This window comes from Phragmites australis, chromosome 4 (genome assembly GCF_958298935.1).
Source record: "Phragmites australis chromosome 4, lpPhrAust1.1, whole genome shotgun sequence".
NCBI classification, from domain to species: domain Eukaryota; kingdom Viridiplantae; phylum Streptophyta; class Magnoliopsida; order Poales; family Poaceae; genus Phragmites; species Phragmites australis.
Genome location: NC_084924.1, coordinates 31,530,804 through 31,552,096, shown reverse-complemented (window position 1 = coordinate 31,552,096; position 21,293 = coordinate 31,530,804). Strand labels below are relative to the sequence as shown.

Below are 21,293 nucleotides of genomic sequence, written 5' to 3'. Positions count from 1 at the left end.
CCCCAATCACGACCAGACTACCAATAATTCACGAACATTTAGCGATTAGGATCAGACTACCATTGCGCCACTAGTATTTGGACGGGAACAAGCTCAGAGTTAGCATCGGGTGTGTTTAGTTGGAGTATGGGTTTGGAGAAGATATGATTATTCATATTTTTTGGATGGAATGATTTAATTTTTTGTTTGATTAGTTAGATAGGATGAGCTAGTGTTCTGTTTAATTTGGATTAGAGTGGATAGGGTGAGGCAGTTTTTGTTTGGTTGGATAAATTGGATGATCTGAGTTGGTTATGATGATTGTGCATTGAGGCAGTAGATATCCCTACTTTATACAAATATTCACATAATCCATTTTATCAATCGTCAGCAGCTAATAGAGTTCGTGGGTATACGAAAAGATTAATCTTTTTCAACTAATAGCGTGTTTGTTTGCCTACAGATAGAGCTGGCCACGTGTTTGATGCCTTAGAGCACACACGCGAGCCTTAGAAATTGAGCATTATAAATAAACTTATTTTTTCAGTTAATAACATAGGGCCGAAAACATTTTCGGCTTGTCCAGATCATTTTTCCGAATCGGGCATATCGACAAATATTCGGCTGGTACTATTCACCTAATCCACCAACCAAACAGCTGGCCACTAAAAAAAAATAGGACGGGATGATCCCATCCACTGCTAGTCCCGTGAACCAAACGCGTCATTGCAACACCAGGGACGAGACGACACGCCAGTTTCGAACTTGGATTATGTTGCGGTATCCCGAGCTTCTGACCAGGGACGAGACGACACGCCAGTTTCGAACTTTGGATTAGGTTGCGGTATCCCGAGCTTCTGACCATACAAGTGCGGCCACAGCCCGGAAACGTGGACGCCGCAGAGCGAGTAGAGCGTCGTACCATATTGAAATCGCCGGATCGAGCGGCACGGCGGTGTTCGGGGAAGGCATTTTTATTGATTTGGGAGATGATTATGATAACTAGCAATGCTAATTGCTCATTTAGTTTCTTCTTAAAAAATGTCTTCAGATCTGCGTACTTTTATCGATAATTAAACTCGCGGAGCAAGCGGCCAACAGGTGGATTGTAACGCATGGTAGGCTGGTTATCTTTGATGCGACCGCGCGTTGCGAGTTACTGTCAAGAAGCAGCAGCCTCAAAGCTGTCTGACGATAACCAGAACTATACCGTTCCAGGAATCTCAAAGAACGTAAAATCGCAACACTTTAAGATCTCAAGGGGTGTGCAACTGCAAAATACTATAGTTCAGCACAAAATGTAAAGAAAATATCAGCGTTGAGCATTATATGCGTGAAAGAGAACTCAGCTGCCAAAGAAACCAACCTCAGTTCACATAGGATGAACAATCATTCTATTTTATGAGATTGGAACAAGAAAATTTAGTGTCATCAATCGTCCAGATAGAGCAAGTATGAATACAAGCCCGGTCCAAAAACTAATCTTTTTTTTTTTATAGTGGGACCTATTTTTACGATTTTTTTTAAGGCAAAACCAAAAACTAATCTCAACATGGTAAACTATCATAAGGCTAAACCCACATGGAATAGCCGGTAATATTCTATTTTACAGAACAGCGAGTCCCAACCAAAGATAATATCTTGGCTTTCCCTTCTCCTCCAGTGAAGGCCTCATTCATCAATATGCTTTTTCTTCTTTTTCTTTTTATCTTTCTTACTGGACTCTTCGGTTTACATGGCGACATCCTCACTATCCACATCAGATTTCTTCCTTTTCTTCTTCTCACCTTCTGCAGTGGCCACAGCAGGCTCCACGCCCTTCTTTTTATTTTTCTTGTCACCATGAGCATCGACTGCAGGAGTCTCCTCGATTTCCTTGGACTTCTTTTTCTTCCTATCCTCCTGGTCACCATCCTCTTGGATTGCTTCCTCGACAGGCTCTGTTGACAGTGCAGTCTGCGTTTCATGTGTTTTCTCTTCTTTGAAGCCAATTCTGACTTCTTAGATGTTTCTTCAGTGGATTGTCGAAGTACCACATCAGCTGCGGGATTGTATGTCTAAAACGAAAGTAAAACATCAAGTTAAAATGAGTTCCATGAGTGCAGTATTTTTAGAGCTTCAAAAAGAAAAAGGAACCAACCAGAGCAAAAAGGGTGTTCGCTAAAGGATACTTCAAGCAAAACCCATGGGACTTTTTTACGCTAACTAGATAAAACAATCCAGTACTAATACAGTCGACAGTTCGGGAAAATATTTTTCTTGAAGTGTTGGCCAAATTGACAGTGAAGACTGAAGAGTGAACAGCTCCGTTATTGGCCCCAGACGTTCATTACTGGAAATATTTCTAAGAATATTTTTCAAGGGAAACAGGATGTCATGGCGCTGCTTACCTTAGCACGAGTTATTAAAGCACCAGCACCCTTTTTCCGGTCCTTTTCATACATTTCTATCTTGGGCTTTCCCTTTGTGGAACCTGCAGATTTCCCTAGTTCTTTACGCTCAAGAACTTGAAGCCGCGTCTCAAGCTGTTCAAGCGTAACATTGTCACAAACCAATCTATCATACATATTACGAAATGCAAAATTGTTTCCGCAATGTAGATACCTTGATTTTACTCTCAAGGCCAATGGAGTTGTCCTCACCATCAGCAAGGGCATCATACCGGATGGCAAGAGCAGTTTTTGCAGCAAGAAAGCGAGAGATCTTCCCCTTGTGCCTTGGAGCTGCCTTACCAATTAAGGTTGCACGGTACCTATTGCATTTCTTCTACATTCCTACTCTAATTTCTATGTCCCTCATTTTTCTATACTTCTTCCTCTATTCCTATGTTTCTATGTAAATTTCTCTAATCCTAAATTTTGTATCTACATTACCTAATCTAACCAAACCTAAAATACCAAATCTAACCAAACATATACGTGAATAATATGCTGAACCTAATTAATAATATACCTAAAAAATATTTTATCAAAGACTACGAAATTTCTGCCAACTATTTTAAATAAATAACCTAAATGTATCGAATTTCTATTCTAAATATGCCTCAAATCTAATCAAAAAATCATATTTGACATATACCAAAATTTCCTAAATAATAGACTTAAACTATTTCCCACTCTAAATTTTCTATTTATACCGCGGAAATCCTAGTCTAAATTTTCTATTTATACCATATAAATCCTAGTCTAAAAATTCTAAACACTCTTGACTGTCCTGATCAAAATATACCACGAAAACCTTACAATAACATTTCTAAACACTCTAAATATCCAATTCTAAATATACTGCACAAATCCTACTCTAAATTTTCTATCTATTATCCTACAAAACTAGATCTCTAACCTAATTTTATTCTACCGAATTTATCTAAAATCTACCTATATTTTTTTTATACTACCTACTACTTTTCCTATTCTAATCTAAATATAAAGAAAAAGAGAAAAATTATCTGTGATTGTACAGTGTCGCCGGTTCTTCCTTTGTGCCTCGCCAGCCGCCGCTTGCTCGCCTCTGCACCCCGCCACATCCTCTACTCTATGTGCCGCCGCCCTCTCTCTCCTCTACGTGTGTCGCTACTCTTAGTAGGTCAAACAACGAGCGTTCGGCATTCTATGTGCTGACACTTATCGGCACTCCGTGTGCCAATAGGTCTCCTCAGTGAGCTCATGCTCTGTCGGTATTCAGAATATTGACAAGTCCTTGAGCCCCACTTTCACGAAGGGAGCCGGTATGCAAAGTATCGACTAGGGGTATATTGTCACTCCGCTGACATATATTTATTCTTACAATTTTATAAATTTAATTACTATTTTTTTAATTTTCTAATAAAAATAATATTTATTATTAAAAAAATCAGAGAGAGAGAGAGAGAGAGAGGGGAGGATTGTCATCTGGATCACGTAGGACGACGTGAACGATAAATAATGTCACGGTAAACCGCAGGTTCTGGGCCACAGGTAGGTCGAATCAACTGTACGGGCAGTGGTAGAACGGTTGTGCGGCAGAGCTTTTTTATTTTTATATTTTTTAATATAAAAATTTATTTAAATGTATCTCGATAAAAAGATTTACAAAAATAAACACCTACCATTCTCTCATAGGATGGTTAGACGCTTACCGCTCCTGAGAAGATGATAAGCGGTCGATCCACAGCTTACCGTCTCTCGTAGCGCGGGTAGGCTTACAGTACCCGCGGTAAACAGTACTCTGAATTTTAATTTCTCTATTATCTTATTTGTTCAAAATAGTGATGTTTTGTTACTATAAAAAATTCTAAAATTTTTTTTTACGTGTTCCATAATCTATGTGTAACCCATTTTAATTGAATTTACCCAAAAATCATGTGTAAAATTTAAACTAAAATTATCAAAAAAGTCTATTTTTATAACTTTTAACAATTGTTAGTGCCTCAAATAAATTTCTAAAAATCTGGTAAAATTCACTAATATTCTTCTTATGTGATGTGATAATTTCTAAAATTATTTTCAGCCCTATATTATGTGGTAAAAAAGTAAGTTCCTTTGTAATGCACCATTTATATGTATTTTTATAATTTCATATGATATTCTTCTTTTAACTTAATTTGAATTCAAACATATATAAACCTAGTGCTGAAAATAATTTTAAAAATTATCATATCACATAAGAAGAATATTAGTGGATTTTACCAGATTTTTAGAAATTTATTTGAGGCACTAACAATTATTAGAAGTTATAAAAGTAGCATTTTTTGAAAAATTTTAGTTTAAATTCTACACATGATTTTTGTGTAAATTCAATTAAAATAGGTTGCACATGGATTATGGAACACGTACAAAATTTTTTATGATTTTTATAACAACAAAATATCACTATTTTAAACAGATAAGGTAGAAGAAAAATTAAAATTCAAAGTACTGTTCATGCACGAGGACTTACCACCTCTTAGAGAGGGCGGTAAGCTGCAGGCCAACTGCTTACCGCCGTAACCGCTTCATGAGAGGGCGGTAGTCGTCTATTTTTTAAATCTTTTATCCGGGGTATATTTAAATAATATTTTATGTTAAAAAATATAAAAATACAAAAAAACTCTGTGCGGCATCGTTCGTTGAGCTGGGCCTTGGCCCATGGGAAAGAAGCGTCACTGCTGACGTCACCTCGCCCCAGCTCCGGTCCGTCTTGTCCCGAGCCGTCCCATCCCAGCAACTGCAGCATGTCCCACCCAGATATTCCCGCCACCGCCAGACAGGTGCACCTCTGTCGAACCGTGGCGAAGGTGCTGCTCCGCGCCTTTTGTCCTCTCCGCCACTCCGCCCCGGCAACTCCGAAAGGGACCGCACGCCGTTACCGGCATCGCTCCTCTCCCGATCATCTCGAGGAAGACGGTGGTGTGCACAGTCGCGCACAGCCGATGATGCGGTGACAAGGGAACTGACCAGATCACGGGACACCTGTCGCCGATGAGTCGCCAAGAAGACAAGCAATGCACGGGCAAAGGAGTGCACAGCGCAGGTCGGTCTCTCGTCCTCCCGTCCTCGTCGACGCGCCTCCCTTCCAAATCATATATCCCTTTCCGCATTTACTCCTCTCACGTTCGGCTTTCTCCAGTCCAGTCTCCCCTCCTCCTTATCCCCCAAGCAAGCCGGTCGGAGCAGAGGGAAGCGGAGCACAGCCCGTCTCTGCGCGCGTCTCATCCTCTTGCTCAGTCCCCCAATCCAGTGACTGGAGCTTCTCTTCGCGAGTCCAACGGGATGGGTGAAGACCACCAGCGGAAGCACATGATGAGTCCGGAGCGGCGGCCAGGGGAGGAGGAGCCCAAGAAAGCAGCTCCCGACGAGGCAGAGACCGGCGAAGGAGCCGGCATGGAGGCAAGCTGCGACTACTGCGGCGGCGCGGCGGCGGCGGTCTACTGCCGCGCCGATGCCGCCAGGCTCTGCCTGCCGTGCGACCGCCACGTGCATGGCGCCAACGGCGTCTTATCCCGCCACGCCCGCGCACCGCTCTGCGCCGACTGCCGCGCCACAGGGAGCATCTTCCGCCGCGCCTCCACCGCCTCCGCGGCTGCGGGATTGTTCCTCTGCTCCGACTGTGACTTCGAGAGGCACCGGGACGGCGGGGACCCGCCGCTCCACGACCGCTGCGCGGTGCAGGCCTACACAGGGTGCCCACCGGCGAACGAGCTCGCGGCGCTCCTCGGGGCGCCCCTCTTCGAGAAGCCGCCCGCCGACGGCGACGGGTGGTGGGACATCTGGGAGGAGCCGCAGGTGCTGAGCTTGGAGGACCTTATCGTGCCAACCACCCCCTGCCATGGCTTCCAGCCTCTCCTTACCCCGTGCTCCCCCAAGGTAGCAAGCAGGCTTGCAGCAGTGGCTTTTACTGCACTCTGTCCGATAAATTTCACCTTTTTCTACCTTTTCCCTTGACTTACCTGATCTAACTCTTCGCTGTTTACCTGCTACACAAGAACCGGAGCATCTCGCCGGATGGGAAGATGAATGAGGAGATCCTCCGGCAGCTCGGCGAGCTCGCAGAGTCAGACGGCGGTATGCAGCGAGCAGCAGGTCATGAGGAGGCAGAGCAAGCTGGTGATCAGTTCGCTTCATGGGCACCACCACAGTATGTCACTGGACATGGCAGTTTTGGAACAGAGAACAGCCATGAGGTTGCAACCATGCCCACCCCTGGTTATGAGGTTTGATCCACGGACTTCAATCTCTGCGCTGACTAATTGTTCCTGTTATTTACAAATTATGGATGTACTCAGGAATTTTCACTGCAATTGTTCATCAACCAAGAAATTGAGCAACAGCCTTAACCTGAAACTTGTACTTCAACCACAGATAGTGCCTGAAGCATTTCCATTTGAACAGCAGAAACCATAAATATCCTGCATCATATCCTTCTTAAAATACACTTTTCCATGAAGTCATGGCTATCTTAGTGAGGGATATATTCTGAAGTGCCAAGTGTCAACAACTAAACAGACAACTTCTATTGGAGTAGGAAGGAAGATACTGTAGTCAAGAATATCTCAAATTCGACTTTGATAACCAGGACAAGAATTCCATTGCTAATTATATGGTTATATTGGTCTCCTTTTCTTTTCTGCTATACCAGCAGAAGATTCCTTTTATACCTGCTGATCCATAGCAAAGTTACTGAACCTAAACAACAATTTGATCTCGCCGGTATTCGTTTCCAGGCCATTTCTTGTTAATGAAGTACGTAGTGTACTGCTCCATCTGGTAGTAGATCTTGGTCATGAAAAAGCAGACTAGGTAAAATTATGTGGTGTAATAGCTAAGAGCTCTGGAAATCATAAACTACATCAGCAATAGTTTTCATTGCTCGTCTTTGCACTCAGTGCTTGATTAGTTAGTAACTGATTAACATCCAGGTTTTTCTGTCTGGCAGAATAGCAGCTGGAACAACAGTGATTACCATGCCCAAAATGATGCATGCAAGGTCGAGATCACATATGAGCAGGCTCCAGTCAGCTCAGCTGAAGCATGCCTATCATCATTTGTTCCGATGTCGGAAATTTGCCCCAGCATGAGCAATGGTAGCAGTATGGATGATAACCACCAGGCAAATCCTGGCATTGGCATGCCGACGCAAGCTTTCCCCAAAAAGGGTGGCTTTGATGTTGTTCCCTGCCCTGACCGGGACTCTGTCATTTCACGCTACAAAGAGAAGAGGAAGACAAGAAGGTGATATATGGATGTGGCATGGCATGATATTTTTTCCTGAATTTTTCTTGGTAAGGATCAGTTTGGAATTATACATCTTCTCACATACATCAATGTGTTGCAATGGACTCTTGCAGATTCGACAAGCAGGTCCGGTATGAGTCCCGCAAAGTTCGTGCTGATGGCAGGCTGAGGATCAAGGGGCGTTTTGCAAAGGCGAATCAGACCTAAGCCTTGATTTGCAATATATTATGCATCTTGGACATGAAGGAGAACGCTTATTAGGAGAAAGCGTGGATAATACAAAAATGTGCCAGAGTTTTGTTTGTCTCCAGTTTCACAGCTGATAGCTCGTAAGACAGCTCTACTTCTAATAATGTATGTTGCCGCCATGTGCTACACTATGTGGTTACATTATGTTTATTTTGGCATGGTTTTGATGCAATCTGTATTTCTCTTACTGCGAAATCTTTCTTTTGATGACGAACAGCATAAGAAGGCCATGGATCAAAATGAAAAGATGTTAACATGGGATGGTAGAATCTGTTGACGAATAAACCATTTCCAGCGGTAATGGTTAAAAGTTGATTTTGAAGTCGTAAGAATAATTTATCACTGGCTGAATTTCAGCTTTCAGTGTTTACAGTTCAAGATCAAAATACTGGACAAAAAACATATAGTATCTGCAGAAAAGAAGTCATCTTTGATTTGTATACGACTTTAGATAGCAAAATTACTTCTCTTTAACATTAGAGAATGCATTATACTATGGTACAATTGAATTGCGAATTGTGTTTGCATAATCAGAAGTCAAATTCTCATCTCTCTGCCTCTCTATAATCTCGGTCCGGAATTTACAAGCTCCTTGCCCAGGAAACCGGCAATGGAAAAGGCCCTAGAACATAGTCTGCTCGCCAAGCTCCTGCCCCGCCATCCCTTCCCTTATCACCCTCTCAAAGAACTGCTCGAGCGTGTCCTTGCCATAGCTTGGCGTTAACTCGTTGCTGTACTCCCCGGTCTCAGGGTCCAGCAGCAGCATGCTCTCCGACGCGTAGTACCTTCCAATCTTGCCGAACTCGGCGGCGTCCTCCATCCCCGGGAACAGCTTGGCCAATCCATCGAGCACCCAGATGACTCCATCCATGATCTGGATCGGCACCTTGATGAACTTGGGCTCGCGTCCGAGCAGCCGGAACAGCATCTCCCCCTGCTCCAGCGGCGTGAGCGCCTTCCCCGGCCCGCCGATGGGCAGCACCTTGTTGGCCTTGTCCTTGTGGAAGATGCAATCGGCGATGAACGCGGCAAGGTCCTCCTCGCTGATGGGCTTGCAGGCGCAGAGCTTGCCGTCGCCGAACATAACGTACGGCTGGCCGTTCTTGACGGTCTCGACCTGGCCGCCAAGGCTCTTGAAGAACGCCGTGGGGCGCACGATGCTGTAGGTGAACGCGGGGTCCCCCGCTGCCTCGGCGGCGAGCACCTCCTCAAACTTGAGCTTGGCGCGCTGGAACTCGAGGAGCGGCTTCTGGACGCAGATGGCGGAGAGGAGCACGAAGTGGGCCGCGCCGAGCCCGCGCGCGGCCTGGAGCGTGTGCAACGTGGCCTCGTAGTCGACGCGCCACGAGTCCTGCACGCCGCCGCCGCGGCTGGCGAGGCAGCAAACGGCGGCGTGGATGGGCCCGTGCGGGGAGAGGTCCGCAAGGAGCCCGACCGGGTTGGTGACGTCGGAAAAGACGACGCGCGCGGGCGCGAGGTCGGAGACGACGTCCTCGGGGGAGTTGCGGCCGCGGATGCCGCTGCGGGGGCGGGCCACGGCGAGCACGCGGTGCCCCCTGTTGGAGAATCACTCCCTCTCCTTATGTTTATCACAAACACACGCACACACTCTTGCCTCTCAGGATACACGCACTTAAAGAGACCGGAGATAGCAAAGAGGCTGGACACAATGCAACTAGTACCTCACTTCTCGTATTCAACAATGAACAAAAGATCGAGTACAGATATTTAAACACAGTGAGCACATACGTAATCTCCACACATCCAGAGCTCACGGAACGCACGATCCTAAACTCACGCCACCCACCTGTGCATCCACTACTTGCATGTAGACATGCAACAACCAACTTCCAGGACCTATGCTTCCCTAGCACGAAATCACTTCGTGACCTTGGACTTGGATTGGAGTTCCTCATGCCTTTCTACACGTACATGCATGCACTAACTAGACTAATCTATTGACCCGGCTAACTGAACATCGGCAGCTCGTGTATCTCGTTGGCTTCACAACTCTCCTGCAACCGCTTCACACGATGTCGCCTGCTTCGCACGACCGTTGGCATCTCACCATGCACGCTCTCTAGCTGAAACCGGTAGCTTCGTACGCATCGCACGTACAGCCGCACGGCTGCCTTCGACAGCCTAGCCTAACGATCGATCTACATGCAAAACGAAAACAAAGATGCAGATACATGAATCAAGATTAATTCTAACACCCCCGGCGGAGGAGCTCGCGGACGACGTAGCGGCCGATGTAGCCCGTGGCGCCTGCAATGAGGACCGTGGTCTCGGAGGCCGGGAGCGCAACCATGGCACCAACTCAGGAACTCATCCTCGTCGTGAACCCGTCCCACCACCGTGAACCCGCAGCTATCGACGACAACCAGGGGGCTGCCTCGGCGGGGCGACAATGGCGGCCCACCATGGGCTCTAGCCCCAGCGCCCCAGCCTGCTCATCCCCTGGCCTAAGGACCATCAAGCGGCTCGAGCCCCAAGATCCAGTCGGAGCCCGGTGTTGAGGACGACCTGATATATATCAAGCGGCCTGAGCTTGGTGTTGAGGACGACGGCCGCGCGCGCGATGCTGTCGGCTAGCAAGCGACGCGTGGAGCAGCCGGTCGAGTGAGAGGCTCTCGATGGGTCTCATGCGCGGATCTGAGCGAGAGTAAGAAAAATGGCGGAGGGAGGGGGAGCAATTGTGATTGGTTGTGATTTTAGTTTGACTTATATGTATAATTTTAATAAAAAATATATTTAGTTGCACGTATATACTATTTTAATATAATCCGATAGATACAAATATATATTTGTAAAATATATTAAGTTGCATGTATATACTATTTCAACCTAGTCCGATAGATATAAATATATATATATATATATATATATATATATATATATATATATATATATATATATGTAATCTAGCTTGATAAATATAGAGTTCTACGTCCGCTCATATTTCCCAACCCGCTGTGCCCATAAATAAAAGAGAATATGCATACATATACCCATCTAACACGGTACTCGAACCCATGGTAGGATTGCCATTGGGGCGGTCAGGATAGTGCGGTGAGTCGGGCAGCATTTGTGGTGGTGGAAATCCGGGAATGTGATACTGGGCCACGGTTACATCAACATTAGTTGATCTTTGCGAGCAGAAACAGACGAACTTAGAAGGAGTTTTTTTTTATTTTTATATATTTTTTTAGTTAAAATTTAAATAAATAGATTACCGGGGAAAATATTTACAGAATTAGGCGCCCGCAGCCCTCTGAGAGGGCGGTTAGGGGTCCTAACCGCCCCCTGAGAGGGCGGTAGGCCTAACCGCCCCCTCAGAGGGCGGCTAGGGCCTTCCCGCCCGGCCCACGCGCTTACCGTCCCCTGAGGGGGCGGGTAGAGCTCCTTACCGCCCTCTCAGGGGGCGGTGAGGGCTCCGCCCACCCCGCCGCGCCGCACCAGCCCCCTGCGCCCTCTCGGCTATAAGTAGCCCAAAAAATAGGGAAAACCTCATAAAATTCGGAAAAAAGTGAAATTTAAGAAGAGAGGGAAGTAGAGAGGAGAGGAGAGGGGAGGAAGGGAGGTCGGTGAAGCCCTACTGCATTTGTGCTGTGGATTTGAAGAAAAAATTCAGGTAATTTTTTTCCCCTTTTTATTTTTGTTTGTTAGAAAATGGTACGATAGCAGTTAAATATAGAATATTATTTTTAGTATATTATTTTCCGTATGTTATTTGTAGTATATAGTTTTTAGTATATTATTTGTACCTGTGGGCGTATGAGGCAACATTTGATAATAATTTGCGAACAAAGGGTACCATTTAAAAACTATTTTATCCGATAATCAGAAATATAGTTTGTTGTCTTAACATGGGTTATATTTGCGGGTGTTTCCAGGGATGGCAGACAAATTATTTTTTCAGATATATTATGGTGAGGGTGAAATTAGGTACGGTCCCAACGGTGTAGATCTCTCTGGATTTCGTCATGTCATGAAGGGACTTAGTAAGGCTAATGAGAGGACTATTGTGGGTGTATGCAAATGGCTCATGCGGTTTTTTCAACTGGATCCGCATCAATATGAGCTGAAGTTGAAAGGTGTTCTGAGCCGTGCTAGTCAAGGATACTTTGGTGAGCTTGTTCCCATCGAAGCCACATCAACTTGGAGGCAGTATGTAGATATATGCTGTGAACGTGGCCTGCCGCTTGTTTTATTAGCTGAGGCGTACTTGAAAGATCAAAATGATGTGAACTCTGTAGAAGCAGTTGTAGGACCAAGTGAGGCAGTGGAAGTTGAGTCAGAGACGGCTAATGTAGGGTCCAGGGAGGAGGATGGTGATGTTCCAGAGCTGCAGCCGATGGGTGTAGCTAATGAAGGGGAGCACATCCCTAGCATCATTGAAGATACGGATTTGGAGGATGAAGAGTTGGAGGAAGGCCTTGCCGATGGGGATTCGTCTGATGAGGAGGCTAATGCTCCAGTTCCTGCAGAGTGGCGGGATCAAGAATTTTCGAAGTTGGTGGTTAGCGAGGCTGACCAGACACCGTGGCAGTACCATGAGAATGAGGTGTCACAGGGTGCTATGTACCCTACAAAAGAGGCAGTTATTGATGCAGTGAAATTCTGGTAATTGTCTCTTTGTAGGCAATTCAAGGTTGTTAAATCAAGTAAAAGAGAGTATAATGTGAAGTGCTTGGTTCTTCAGTGCCCTTGGCGGGTGCACGTATTCAGAGGGAAATGGGCAGACTACTGGCAATGCTCAATAGTTAAGGAACATAATTGTCACATTGAGGAAATAGAGTTCGCCCACCGGAACCTGTCTTCTGCTTTCATTGCAAATGTTATGTACGGAGAGATTATGGACAACCTAAGGTATGAGCCACGATGAATAATCCGTACTATTGAGCAAAGGTTCCAGTACTCAATAAACTATGCGAAGGCATGGAGGGCGAAACAAAAGGCTATTGAGATGAGGTTCGGTACATATGAAGATTCGTATCACAATCTACCTCGTCAATTAGCCACAATTTGTGCAAGAAATCCAGGCAGCTACTATGATATTAAGCATTACCCCTCTATTGATGTGGAGTACAGCGGAAAAAGAGTGTTGCAGCGTGCTTTCTTTGCATTCGGTGTAACTATCAAAGCATTTAGATATTGCCGACCCATCATATGCCTAGATGAAACATTCCTGACTGGGAAGTACAAAGGGTAGATTTTGTCTGCAATAGGGGTCGACGGTAACAACCAAGTCCTGCCACTAGGGTTTGCGTTCGTGGAGAGTGAGAACGGGGACAGCTGGTATTGGTTCCTAGAGCGGGTGAAGCATGCAATTGTTCTTGACCGACCAGATGTGTGTCTCATTCATGATAGATATGCAGGATTGTTGCAGGCTTTGCTGGATATGCAACACGGTAGCGTGCGACGGGGTGTACCAGTACAGTGGCCAGATCTCAAAAGTAGGTGGTGCATGCGCCATATGGGTGCGAACTTCTACAGATAGTTTAAAAACAAAGAATTAATGAAACTCTTCAAGAAGTTGTGCAGTCAGAACCAGCAACGTAAGTTCAACGCATTATGGGCAAGACTTGATGAACTGACTCTTAAACAAACTGCGGAGGTTGCACCTAACGGTGAGGAACCAATAGCTCTCGGTTCTCTCCCAACCGATACTCCGCAGATTGTAAGGAGATCGGGCTCATCTATTAGGAGCTTTTCACAGTGGATACGCAATGAGCCGAATAAAAAATGGGCTTTGCTGTACGACAGTGGTGGTGCCAGGTATGGAGTAATGACTACAAACCTTGAAGAGGTTTATAACTGGGTCATGCGAGGAATGAGGTCCCTACCGCTAGTTGGAATTGTAGAAGGCATTTTGCATGGGACCTGCAAGTACTTCATTGATCGGTATGCAGCTGCTAAGGTTGTAATGGAGGACAATCGTATGCTTTACGGCCGGATGCTGTGTGAGTACATGGAGAAGGCAAATAGGAAGGCCCACATGCATCACGCAAATCAAGAGGGCACTGCAGAGCACAGGTTCAGTGTCCTGTGTCGGGATAAGGGTCGGAGGGGGGTAGACGTGAGCGGCATGTTTAAGAGTGTGTGCTAAGGAGTGGGACATGCATATGTAGTTGTCAAAAGCCACAATTACTCCACAAACCTTGTACACATGTCATAGCTGCGTGCGCGGAGCACCATATGCTTCCAAGGCAATATGTGTCACAATATTTCATGAAAGATCAAGTACTGAACACATGAAACCAGGAGCTGTATGGTTACGGCATTGTTGACACTTATACAAGTAACCCAGGGCCTGCAAGAATATATGTGCCTGATTTGGGAAAGATGAAGAACGCACCGGGGCGAAGACAAACTTGTCGGATTCGCAACGATATGGATGAATCCGAGGCTGGCCCTAGGATCAAGCGATGCAGTCAGTGCAATGAAGTAGGTCACACTTACAAATATTGTCCCAAAACTGCAGGCGGTGATGCACATGTTGTCTAGGTGAGCTTCATGTGTATTCAGCTAGTTTTGTCCCATTTTAATATGTGTTAATTTCGCATATAGTTAATTTTGCATATAGTTAATTTGCATTGAAAGTATATTGTTGTTGTATTTATTTATCAATGTATTAATGTACATGCCTTTCAAATGCAGATATGGCTCACCCTTCGACCCCGGAGCTTTTGGACCCTGCCGTGGACAAGAAGCATCACAACTTCTTATCCGCTAAGCACCAGACGGAGCTAGGAGTGTTTCGGCCACGAGGCCTCGGAGAGCTGCTGACGGTAGACGAGCGATGGACCCACAGGTACTAACAAAAATTGATACAAAATTGTCATATCACTGCTGTTGTTACATATTATTGATGTACTGCAATACTTGTAGGTTGGCAGCGGCCGGACTCCTACCGCTTTGCCGGTTGGTCGAGGCCCGATCGACGGAGAACCCCGAGGTTGCAGCCCGTCATTTCTACTTCGATCGGTCGCTGATAACAGCACTGGTCGACCGTTGGAGGCCGGAGACACATACGTTCCACCTACCGTGCGGAGAGATGACCCCGACCCTGCAGGACGTGTCCTACCTCTTAGGCCTTCCTTGCGCGGGAGCTGCTGTTGGGGTCATCGATATGCAGGATGACTGGATCAACGACATGCATCAGCGATTTGGGCCGGTGCAGCGAAACGCAGACGCACCCCCCTACGTGCCTGAGTTCTTATCCGATGCACGAGGGCCAACGAAGAAGTGGATCCTATAGTTCCAGGTACGGTAACATGGAACCTATAGAATACTAACAAAGTATGTCGTAATGATCCTTTCTGACACCAGTCATTTTTGCAGCCGGCGTACACCCACCCACACGCCAACGCATACGCGGTCTCGAGACATTTGGAGGCCTAACTCCTTTGGTTGTTTGGATGGGTGATGTTCACTAGTGGCCAAGGCCACCTGGTTACGAGGACACTTGTGCCGTACGCCCGGTCGATATCGGACGCTGATGCGGAGGACATACCGTAGTTCAGCTGGGCATCCGTTGTTCTTGCTGCGACGTATCGGGCGCTCTGCGACGCATGCACGAAGAAGGAGGCTCTAGCCACTTTCGCCGGGTGTCCACTTCTTCTTCAGCTATGGTCGTACGAGCATTTCGCCATAAGCAGGCCGGTGGTGGATCGCTCCCCGTACCCAGAGGAATGGTACGACGAGACGGACGAGGACGCGCCCACAATGGCCTCGCTGTGGTGTCGTCGACGGGTATGTATTTTATATTAACAGTTTCGTTCGTACTATGCTAGTCGCTGAATATTTGTATTCATGTTTGTCACTCAGCCACACTGGGCCCACGAGCAGCCTCGCAGCGCGTACGAGCATTTTCGTACCCAGTTCGACAGGCTACGTCCCAACGATGTGGTATGGGAGCCATACAGCATTCGATCCGTGCATACATGGGCAGGGTTGGGTTTGTCACCCTTGTGCACCCGCGACGAGGAGTACTGGCTCACCAAGGCGCCCCTTGTCTTCGACATCTACGTCGAAGAGTACTCACCGCACCACGTCATGCGGCAGTTTGGCCGTCACCAGGCATTCCCGGTCGTCCCCATCCGTACCGTCCCCTTGCAAGTCCACAGGTACACTTGCAAAGTTATAGTTTGAGCAACCTTCAGTTCAGTTTCACTTACATTTGCCGTGGTATGAATGCAGGTACACGCGGAAAGGCCAGCCAGCTGGCAACCTCTGGGCGGACCGCTTGGCCTCTTACGTGGCAACATGGGCCCAAGCGCTACAGGACGTCGTTGATGAGGCGCGTCCCCACACCGAGGGGAACTTCAGGGAGTACCTACGGTGGTACGTGCCACGTACTCGGACACGTGTCACGTACACCCCTGAGGATGTCCGGGCCCATGCCGCATCGACAACGGAGACATACCCGGTGCATTGGGACGAGGACGCCGCTTTAGCAGTAAGTAACTTTTTCAAGTCCGTACTCCATATTGAATGAACATAACCATATACTTCAATTGTTCACTTTTGTTCGTTTCCGCAGACAGATATCATTTATGACGTAAATAGGGATGCAACTGCTGCCATGGAACGCGTCCGGCAAGGGCATCACCTAAGTGCGTCGGATGTTGCGAGCTTCATTAGACGGGTTTTCGACAAGACGACGTGCGCCTTGAAGCTCACCTCCTGCCGATCTAGCACAGATGTAGCAGGGCCGCCTCCCAAGACAAGTGGTGTACACGCCGAGTCGTCTCGGCCGTCTGACGTGCACCGACGTTCTTCTGCTTCGGCACCCACACGACCCCTTCTATCACGTCCTGGAGGGTCCGAGCAACATGGTACGAATTATACTTTTGAATAATATTGACCAATATCCTTTACTTATTGTTATTAAACATTCATTAGGTCCGTCTGCACAAGTCTCGACGCAGCCTCGTAGATCGAGCCCTGTGCGTCCACAGTCAGGTACTCCGGGAACTCTTCTTCCTACTTTCTAATACTTTCGGCAGAATAAGTTAGAACTGTGCTCAGGTTACTTCGGTGACGAGGCCGGTCCGTCTTCGGCGGCCCCACGCCCTACCCCCCCCCCCCGCAACGTACTACAGCACGTCAGCGTGACCTTCTTCTGCTGCACCGTCGTACCACGCAGGTACAATGATACATTTTTTACTACTTTCAAAACCATATTGTTCGTATCTAACGTGATTATTTGTTCACAGGCCCCTCTAGCCAGTACACATGGACGCATGCCGAGCCTTCACAGTCCTCCTACCCTAGTCAGGGGGATGAGGCTGGCCCCGACACCGCATACGACATCGTCCGGGACTTCTTCGGGGGCACACCTGACTACGACGTCCTTCAGCGGTCCCAGGTTTCCAGTGCACCGCTTCGGACACAGCCCACGCACGACGAGCCCTCGACACCGGTGGTCTCTACTAGTCCTACCAGACACGTCGGCCCACCCGACCCCCTCACCTACTCCAGGGGTCACGTGAGGGTTAACCAGCGGCATCGGGACCACGATGGGGCGCACGGGCGACGGCAACGAGGGAGGCATGAGTAGCATTTTACATTTTATGTAACTAACATATGCATATTCGCTTCGTGATGTACTCCTATGTAGTAAGACACGTTCACTTTGTATGGTCGACTTAGCATTTCGTAAATGCATTTCATATTCAGACACGTTCAATGAAGAAGTGACCACAGCACTAAACTTTAACCATGACTTGACAACACATGCCTCCTGCCGCAGGCTTTAAACAAGATGTGCCAACACTACCCAGATTTTTCAAATCAGTGACAACACGGGTACCAATAAACATGGAATCTCTGACTATGGGTAATGACAAAACTTTTCCATTCTTCAAGATGGAATCCGATGCTCCTCCTAGCAGCTACGCCCATGCCCTCATTCCTTTCTTCAAGAGCGAATCCAATGCTCCTGCCTCCCCCAACTATAAATAGCCGAACCTCCTTACGGTGAAGCATCGCTCATTTCTCATATCTCTCAAGTGCAATGTCTTCCTCAGCTCCATCGAGCCCACCAAAGAAACATTGGGGGACTACCGTACCTGAAGGTCTCGAACCACCAATGTACTTCTGTGGTGACCTTTGTAAGCTCCGCGAGTCGCATGACATCTCATACACCTATGGACTGCATTTCTTCATGTGTGCCAACTACGAGTATGACAAGTCTCGCCATGCAACAATTGGTTATCGACCGGTATGGTAACAGATATCCGCCTCATCTCTTCCGATTACGCACCCTCTTTTACTAACCGCTCATCTTGTTCCATTTGTTCAGTCCCCTCCACCGCTCTGTGATTTTATTCAGTGGCTCGACAATGAGCAAAATGACTCACAGAAGTTGTGGGTCGACATGAACATGAGGTGGAGAAGGGAAGCCTACGCACGTCGCGAGTACGAACAACAGCAAGAGGAGCTTCGCCTCAAGCGGGAGGAAGAAGAGCGTATGAGGAAGGCGGCCCACGATCGTACCGTGGCTCAGGCTCGAGAGGCTGAGAGGGAAAGGAAGCGAGAGAGAGCCCGCCGTGCTAAGGCGGCAGGTCCCGATGTCCTCCGAAAGGGAAAGTATCCTAGATACACGCAGTAGAGAGTACATAATGTAACCCGACATACGTTCCTTCCCTAAGGCATGTTATGATTAGGATCGGCGCACTAATAAGTAGGTCTTAGTGCGAACCGTACATGCCACCTTTGTTTCCTCATCGTATCGTCGCAGTTACAGTGTATTGATATGTTTTCACCATGTGCTCAATACTATGTTTGTCCTCGTTCCCACCCCATACCCACGTAAAATGCTGCAACTACTAATTATTGATTTTTTTCTCCCGTTATTACATAACCTACTCCAAATTTAATTTCTTAATTTCCTTAGACCCCTTCCTTTTTTATTTCTTTAATTACAAAAATAATACATTTTTAGAGGATAAAATAGAAAAAAAATAATTTTACAGGAAAAAAAATAGCCCTAACCGCCATCTGAGAGGGCGGCTAGGGCTAACCGCCCCCCTCAGGGCCTAACCGCCCCCTGAGAGGGCGGTTACCCCCTCTTGCCACCCTCTGAGGGGGCGGTTAGGCCTACCGCCCTCTCAGGGGGCGGTTAGGACCCCTAACCGCCCTCTCAGAGGGCTGCGGGCGCCTAGTTCTATAAATATTTTCCCCGGTAATCTATTTATTTAAATTTTAACTAAAAAAAATATAGAAATAAAAAAAACTCAACTTAGAAGTGTGTAACAAGCCTGAAATCTTTATCAGCCCATGGGCCTAGGGTTCCTCACAGGAACGACACCACAACGCCTGGCCCGTCAGAGCCCAGCGTCTCGAAGCTTTAATTAAAGCTCGCCTCCGCACAAGGAAACGGAGCCCTAACCTCCGCGAAGGAACCCGCTGCCGCCGCCGCCGTTGTTTGCTCCACGCCTTCGCCCCGCCGCTCCTTCCATTTGCGGTGATCTCCACCTTCAACCTCGATTTCCCCCTGCGGTTTTGATCTTTTCCGCGCCACCGTGGTCTGGTCTTGCCATTTGCTGCTCTTCTTCTTCTTCTCGTGACTCTCGATTCATCGTCGCGGAACTGGAGTTCTTTCGGTTTGTTTCTTCTTGCTGCAAAGCATGCATGATCTCTGGACGGCTGGCTGTGCCTGGATTTTCCTTCCAAGAAATTATCTAGATTTGGTCCACTCTGCTAATCTTTTCCGTATTACCAAAAGGGGCTTTCTGGATTGGTTTCTTCTCAGGTTACACTGGCCGGTGATGACAGCTTATGGCATGAGCCTCGGTAACAATTTTGCGCTTCGGGTAAGCCATTTTACCCGAGTTACTGACGGCCAAGATTAATGTGCCAAAATGCTAATCTGAGGCCAACTGATTAGCCTTTAATTTACCTCCTGTTGATCTGAACGTACGATGAATGGATCTGTATCACCTGCAGCGTCGGGGTCCATGGTTCGCTCTTCCATGACGGATCGGCTCCTCTCAATAAAAACCAGTGAAACCCTTATGTTCTAATGCTACATTGGCAATGCCAATTGTACGGTGCAAACAACTTACCATGCATGAAAAAAATGGCGAGCAGACCGTCAATAGTTATAAAACCATCAGAAATTTGTACTAACATGTGGGGATTTGAACAATGTTTGGGCATCCTGTACGATCGGGCGACGGGTGTTCCATTGCAAGAAACATATTATAACCAAATATTTTTAAGCCTCAACAGTGGATACTATCTTTAAGATACTATGAGTCTGTTGGATGTTCTAATAGGGTTTTTAGAGCTACATCGTTTAAGTAGGATGATGATTAACAAACTGTCGTTATGGGTGCTTGAAGAGATTGATGTTATCAGAAGAAAGTTTTGATGGGCTGGCGGCGATGTTTTAGTCCGTGGTAAGTATATTGTGGTCGGTGAATTGTTTGTCAACTCGACGACATATGATGGATTTGACATTGCTGATCTAAAATTAACTGGTTTCGCTCTTCGTCTGTGCTGACTTTGGTTGCAACGGACAGATGATGATTGAGCATGGTTTGCCCTGCAAATCAAGGTGGATCTGAAGATTCAAGCCATCTTCAATACCTATGTTCAGATCAGATCAACGTTGGCAACAAGGAGCGCACCTTGTTCTGGACTGATAACTGGTTGGATAGGCGATCAATTGCAAAGTGCACATCAGCCTTAGTGGTCTCAGCTGGGCCATGGATCAGAAAGACACAGACGGTGGCGCAAGCAATGCTGAACCATCAATGGAATCAGGGATATCAATGGGCCATGTCTGTCTAGCCACTGGTAGAGTATGTTCATCTCTGGGATCTTATCTACTGTTGAGCTACAGTGCGATCTAGAGGATGCCTTCATTTGACGCTTGACATCGGACGGATAGTACATGACCAAATTTGCGTACTTCATGCTACATCAGGGCTATGTGTTCTTTTATGGGGCGAATTTGATTTGGAGGAGCTGAGCACCGCTTAAGATTAAATTCTTCATCTGGTTGGCTTTTTGTCACCGATTGTGGACCGCAGATCATCAGTTGAGACATGGCCTTGATGCACAGGCTACTTGCACCTTGTGCGACCAAGAGCTGGAATCTAGCGATCACATCTTCGTCTCCTACCCCTACACCAAGCAAGTGTGGTGGGTGATATACTCCGCTCTCAACATCATCCTACCTAATGCGTAGGTGGTCACATTGCAGTATTGGTGGCTTCAATCTCGTGTTCATCTCCCACGGCTGAAGAAGAAAGACGTCGACACTTTGATCATGTTGATCGTATGGCACGTATGGAAAGAGCGAAACACCTGGGTCTTCAATCGGCAAACATCGCAAGTCCATCAGTTGCTCTCAAA

General features: G+C 46.8%; 3 protein-coding genes and 1 pseudogene across 6 annotated transcripts; 2 read left to right on the top strand and 2 right to left on the bottom strand.

The window, feature by feature from the left end:
• Positions 1–1,650: 1,650 nt before the first annotated feature.
• Positions 1,651–3,505, bottom strand: LOC133914726 (probable nucleolar protein 5-2; annotated as a pseudogene).
• A 1,839-nt stretch (positions 3,506–5,344) lies between these two features.
• Positions 5,345–8,469, top strand: LOC133916109 (zinc finger protein CONSTANS-LIKE 13-like). Of its 3 annotated transcripts, none has more exons than XR_009909454.1 (6): positions 5,345–5,469; positions 5,566–6,302; positions 6,422–6,649; positions 7,372–7,667; positions 7,784–7,999; positions 8,137–8,469. XR_009909454.1 is itself a non-coding variant. In XM_062359623.1 (5 exons), exons 1-5 carry the CDS (start codon positions 5,418–5,420, stop codon positions 7,875–7,877), a joined length of 1,407 nt encoding a protein of 468 aa, XP_062215607.1. In that variant the 5' UTR covers positions 5,345–5,417; the 3' UTR covers positions 7,878–8,091. The 3 variants fall into 3 exon arrangements, 1 of the variants encoding a protein (XP_062215607.1); XR_009909453.1 differs by having other exon boundaries at positions 7,784–8,024; XM_062359623.1 differs by lacking the exon at positions 8,137–8,469 and having other exon boundaries at positions 7,784–8,091.
• A 65-nt stretch (positions 8,470–8,534) lies between these two features.
• On the bottom strand, positions 8,535–10,384 carry LOC133916110 (divinyl chlorophyllide a 8-vinyl-reductase, chloroplastic). The gene is made up of 2 exons (XM_062359625.1): positions 10,136–10,384; positions 8,535–9,475 (listed from the first exon to the last, which is right to left on the bottom strand). Exons 1-2 carry the CDS (start codon positions 10,228–10,230, stop codon positions 8,542–8,544), a joined length of 1,029 nt encoding a protein of 342 aa, XP_062215609.1. The 5' UTR covers positions 10,231–10,384; the 3' UTR covers positions 8,535–8,541.
• Positions 10,385–14,785: 4,401 nt separating this feature from the next.
• On the top strand, positions 14,786–17,631 carry LOC133914325 (serine/threonine-protein phosphatase 7 long form homolog). Of its 2 annotated transcripts, XM_062357444.1 has the most exons (7): positions 14,786–15,189; positions 15,267–15,677; positions 15,753–16,051; positions 16,125–16,383; positions 16,468–16,889; positions 16,956–17,073; positions 17,144–17,631. In XM_062357444.1, exons 2-5 carry the CDS (start codon positions 15,651–15,653, stop codon positions 16,783–16,785), a joined length of 903 nt encoding a protein of 300 aa, XP_062213428.1. In that variant the 5' UTR covers positions 14,786–15,189; positions 15,267–15,650; the 3' UTR covers positions 16,786–16,889; positions 16,956–17,073; positions 17,144–17,631. The 2 variants fall into 2 exon arrangements, with proteins under 2 accessions (XP_062213428.1, XP_062213427.1); XM_062357443.1 differs by having other exon boundaries at positions 16,468–17,073.
• Positions 17,632–21,293: the final 3,662 nt, after the last annotated feature.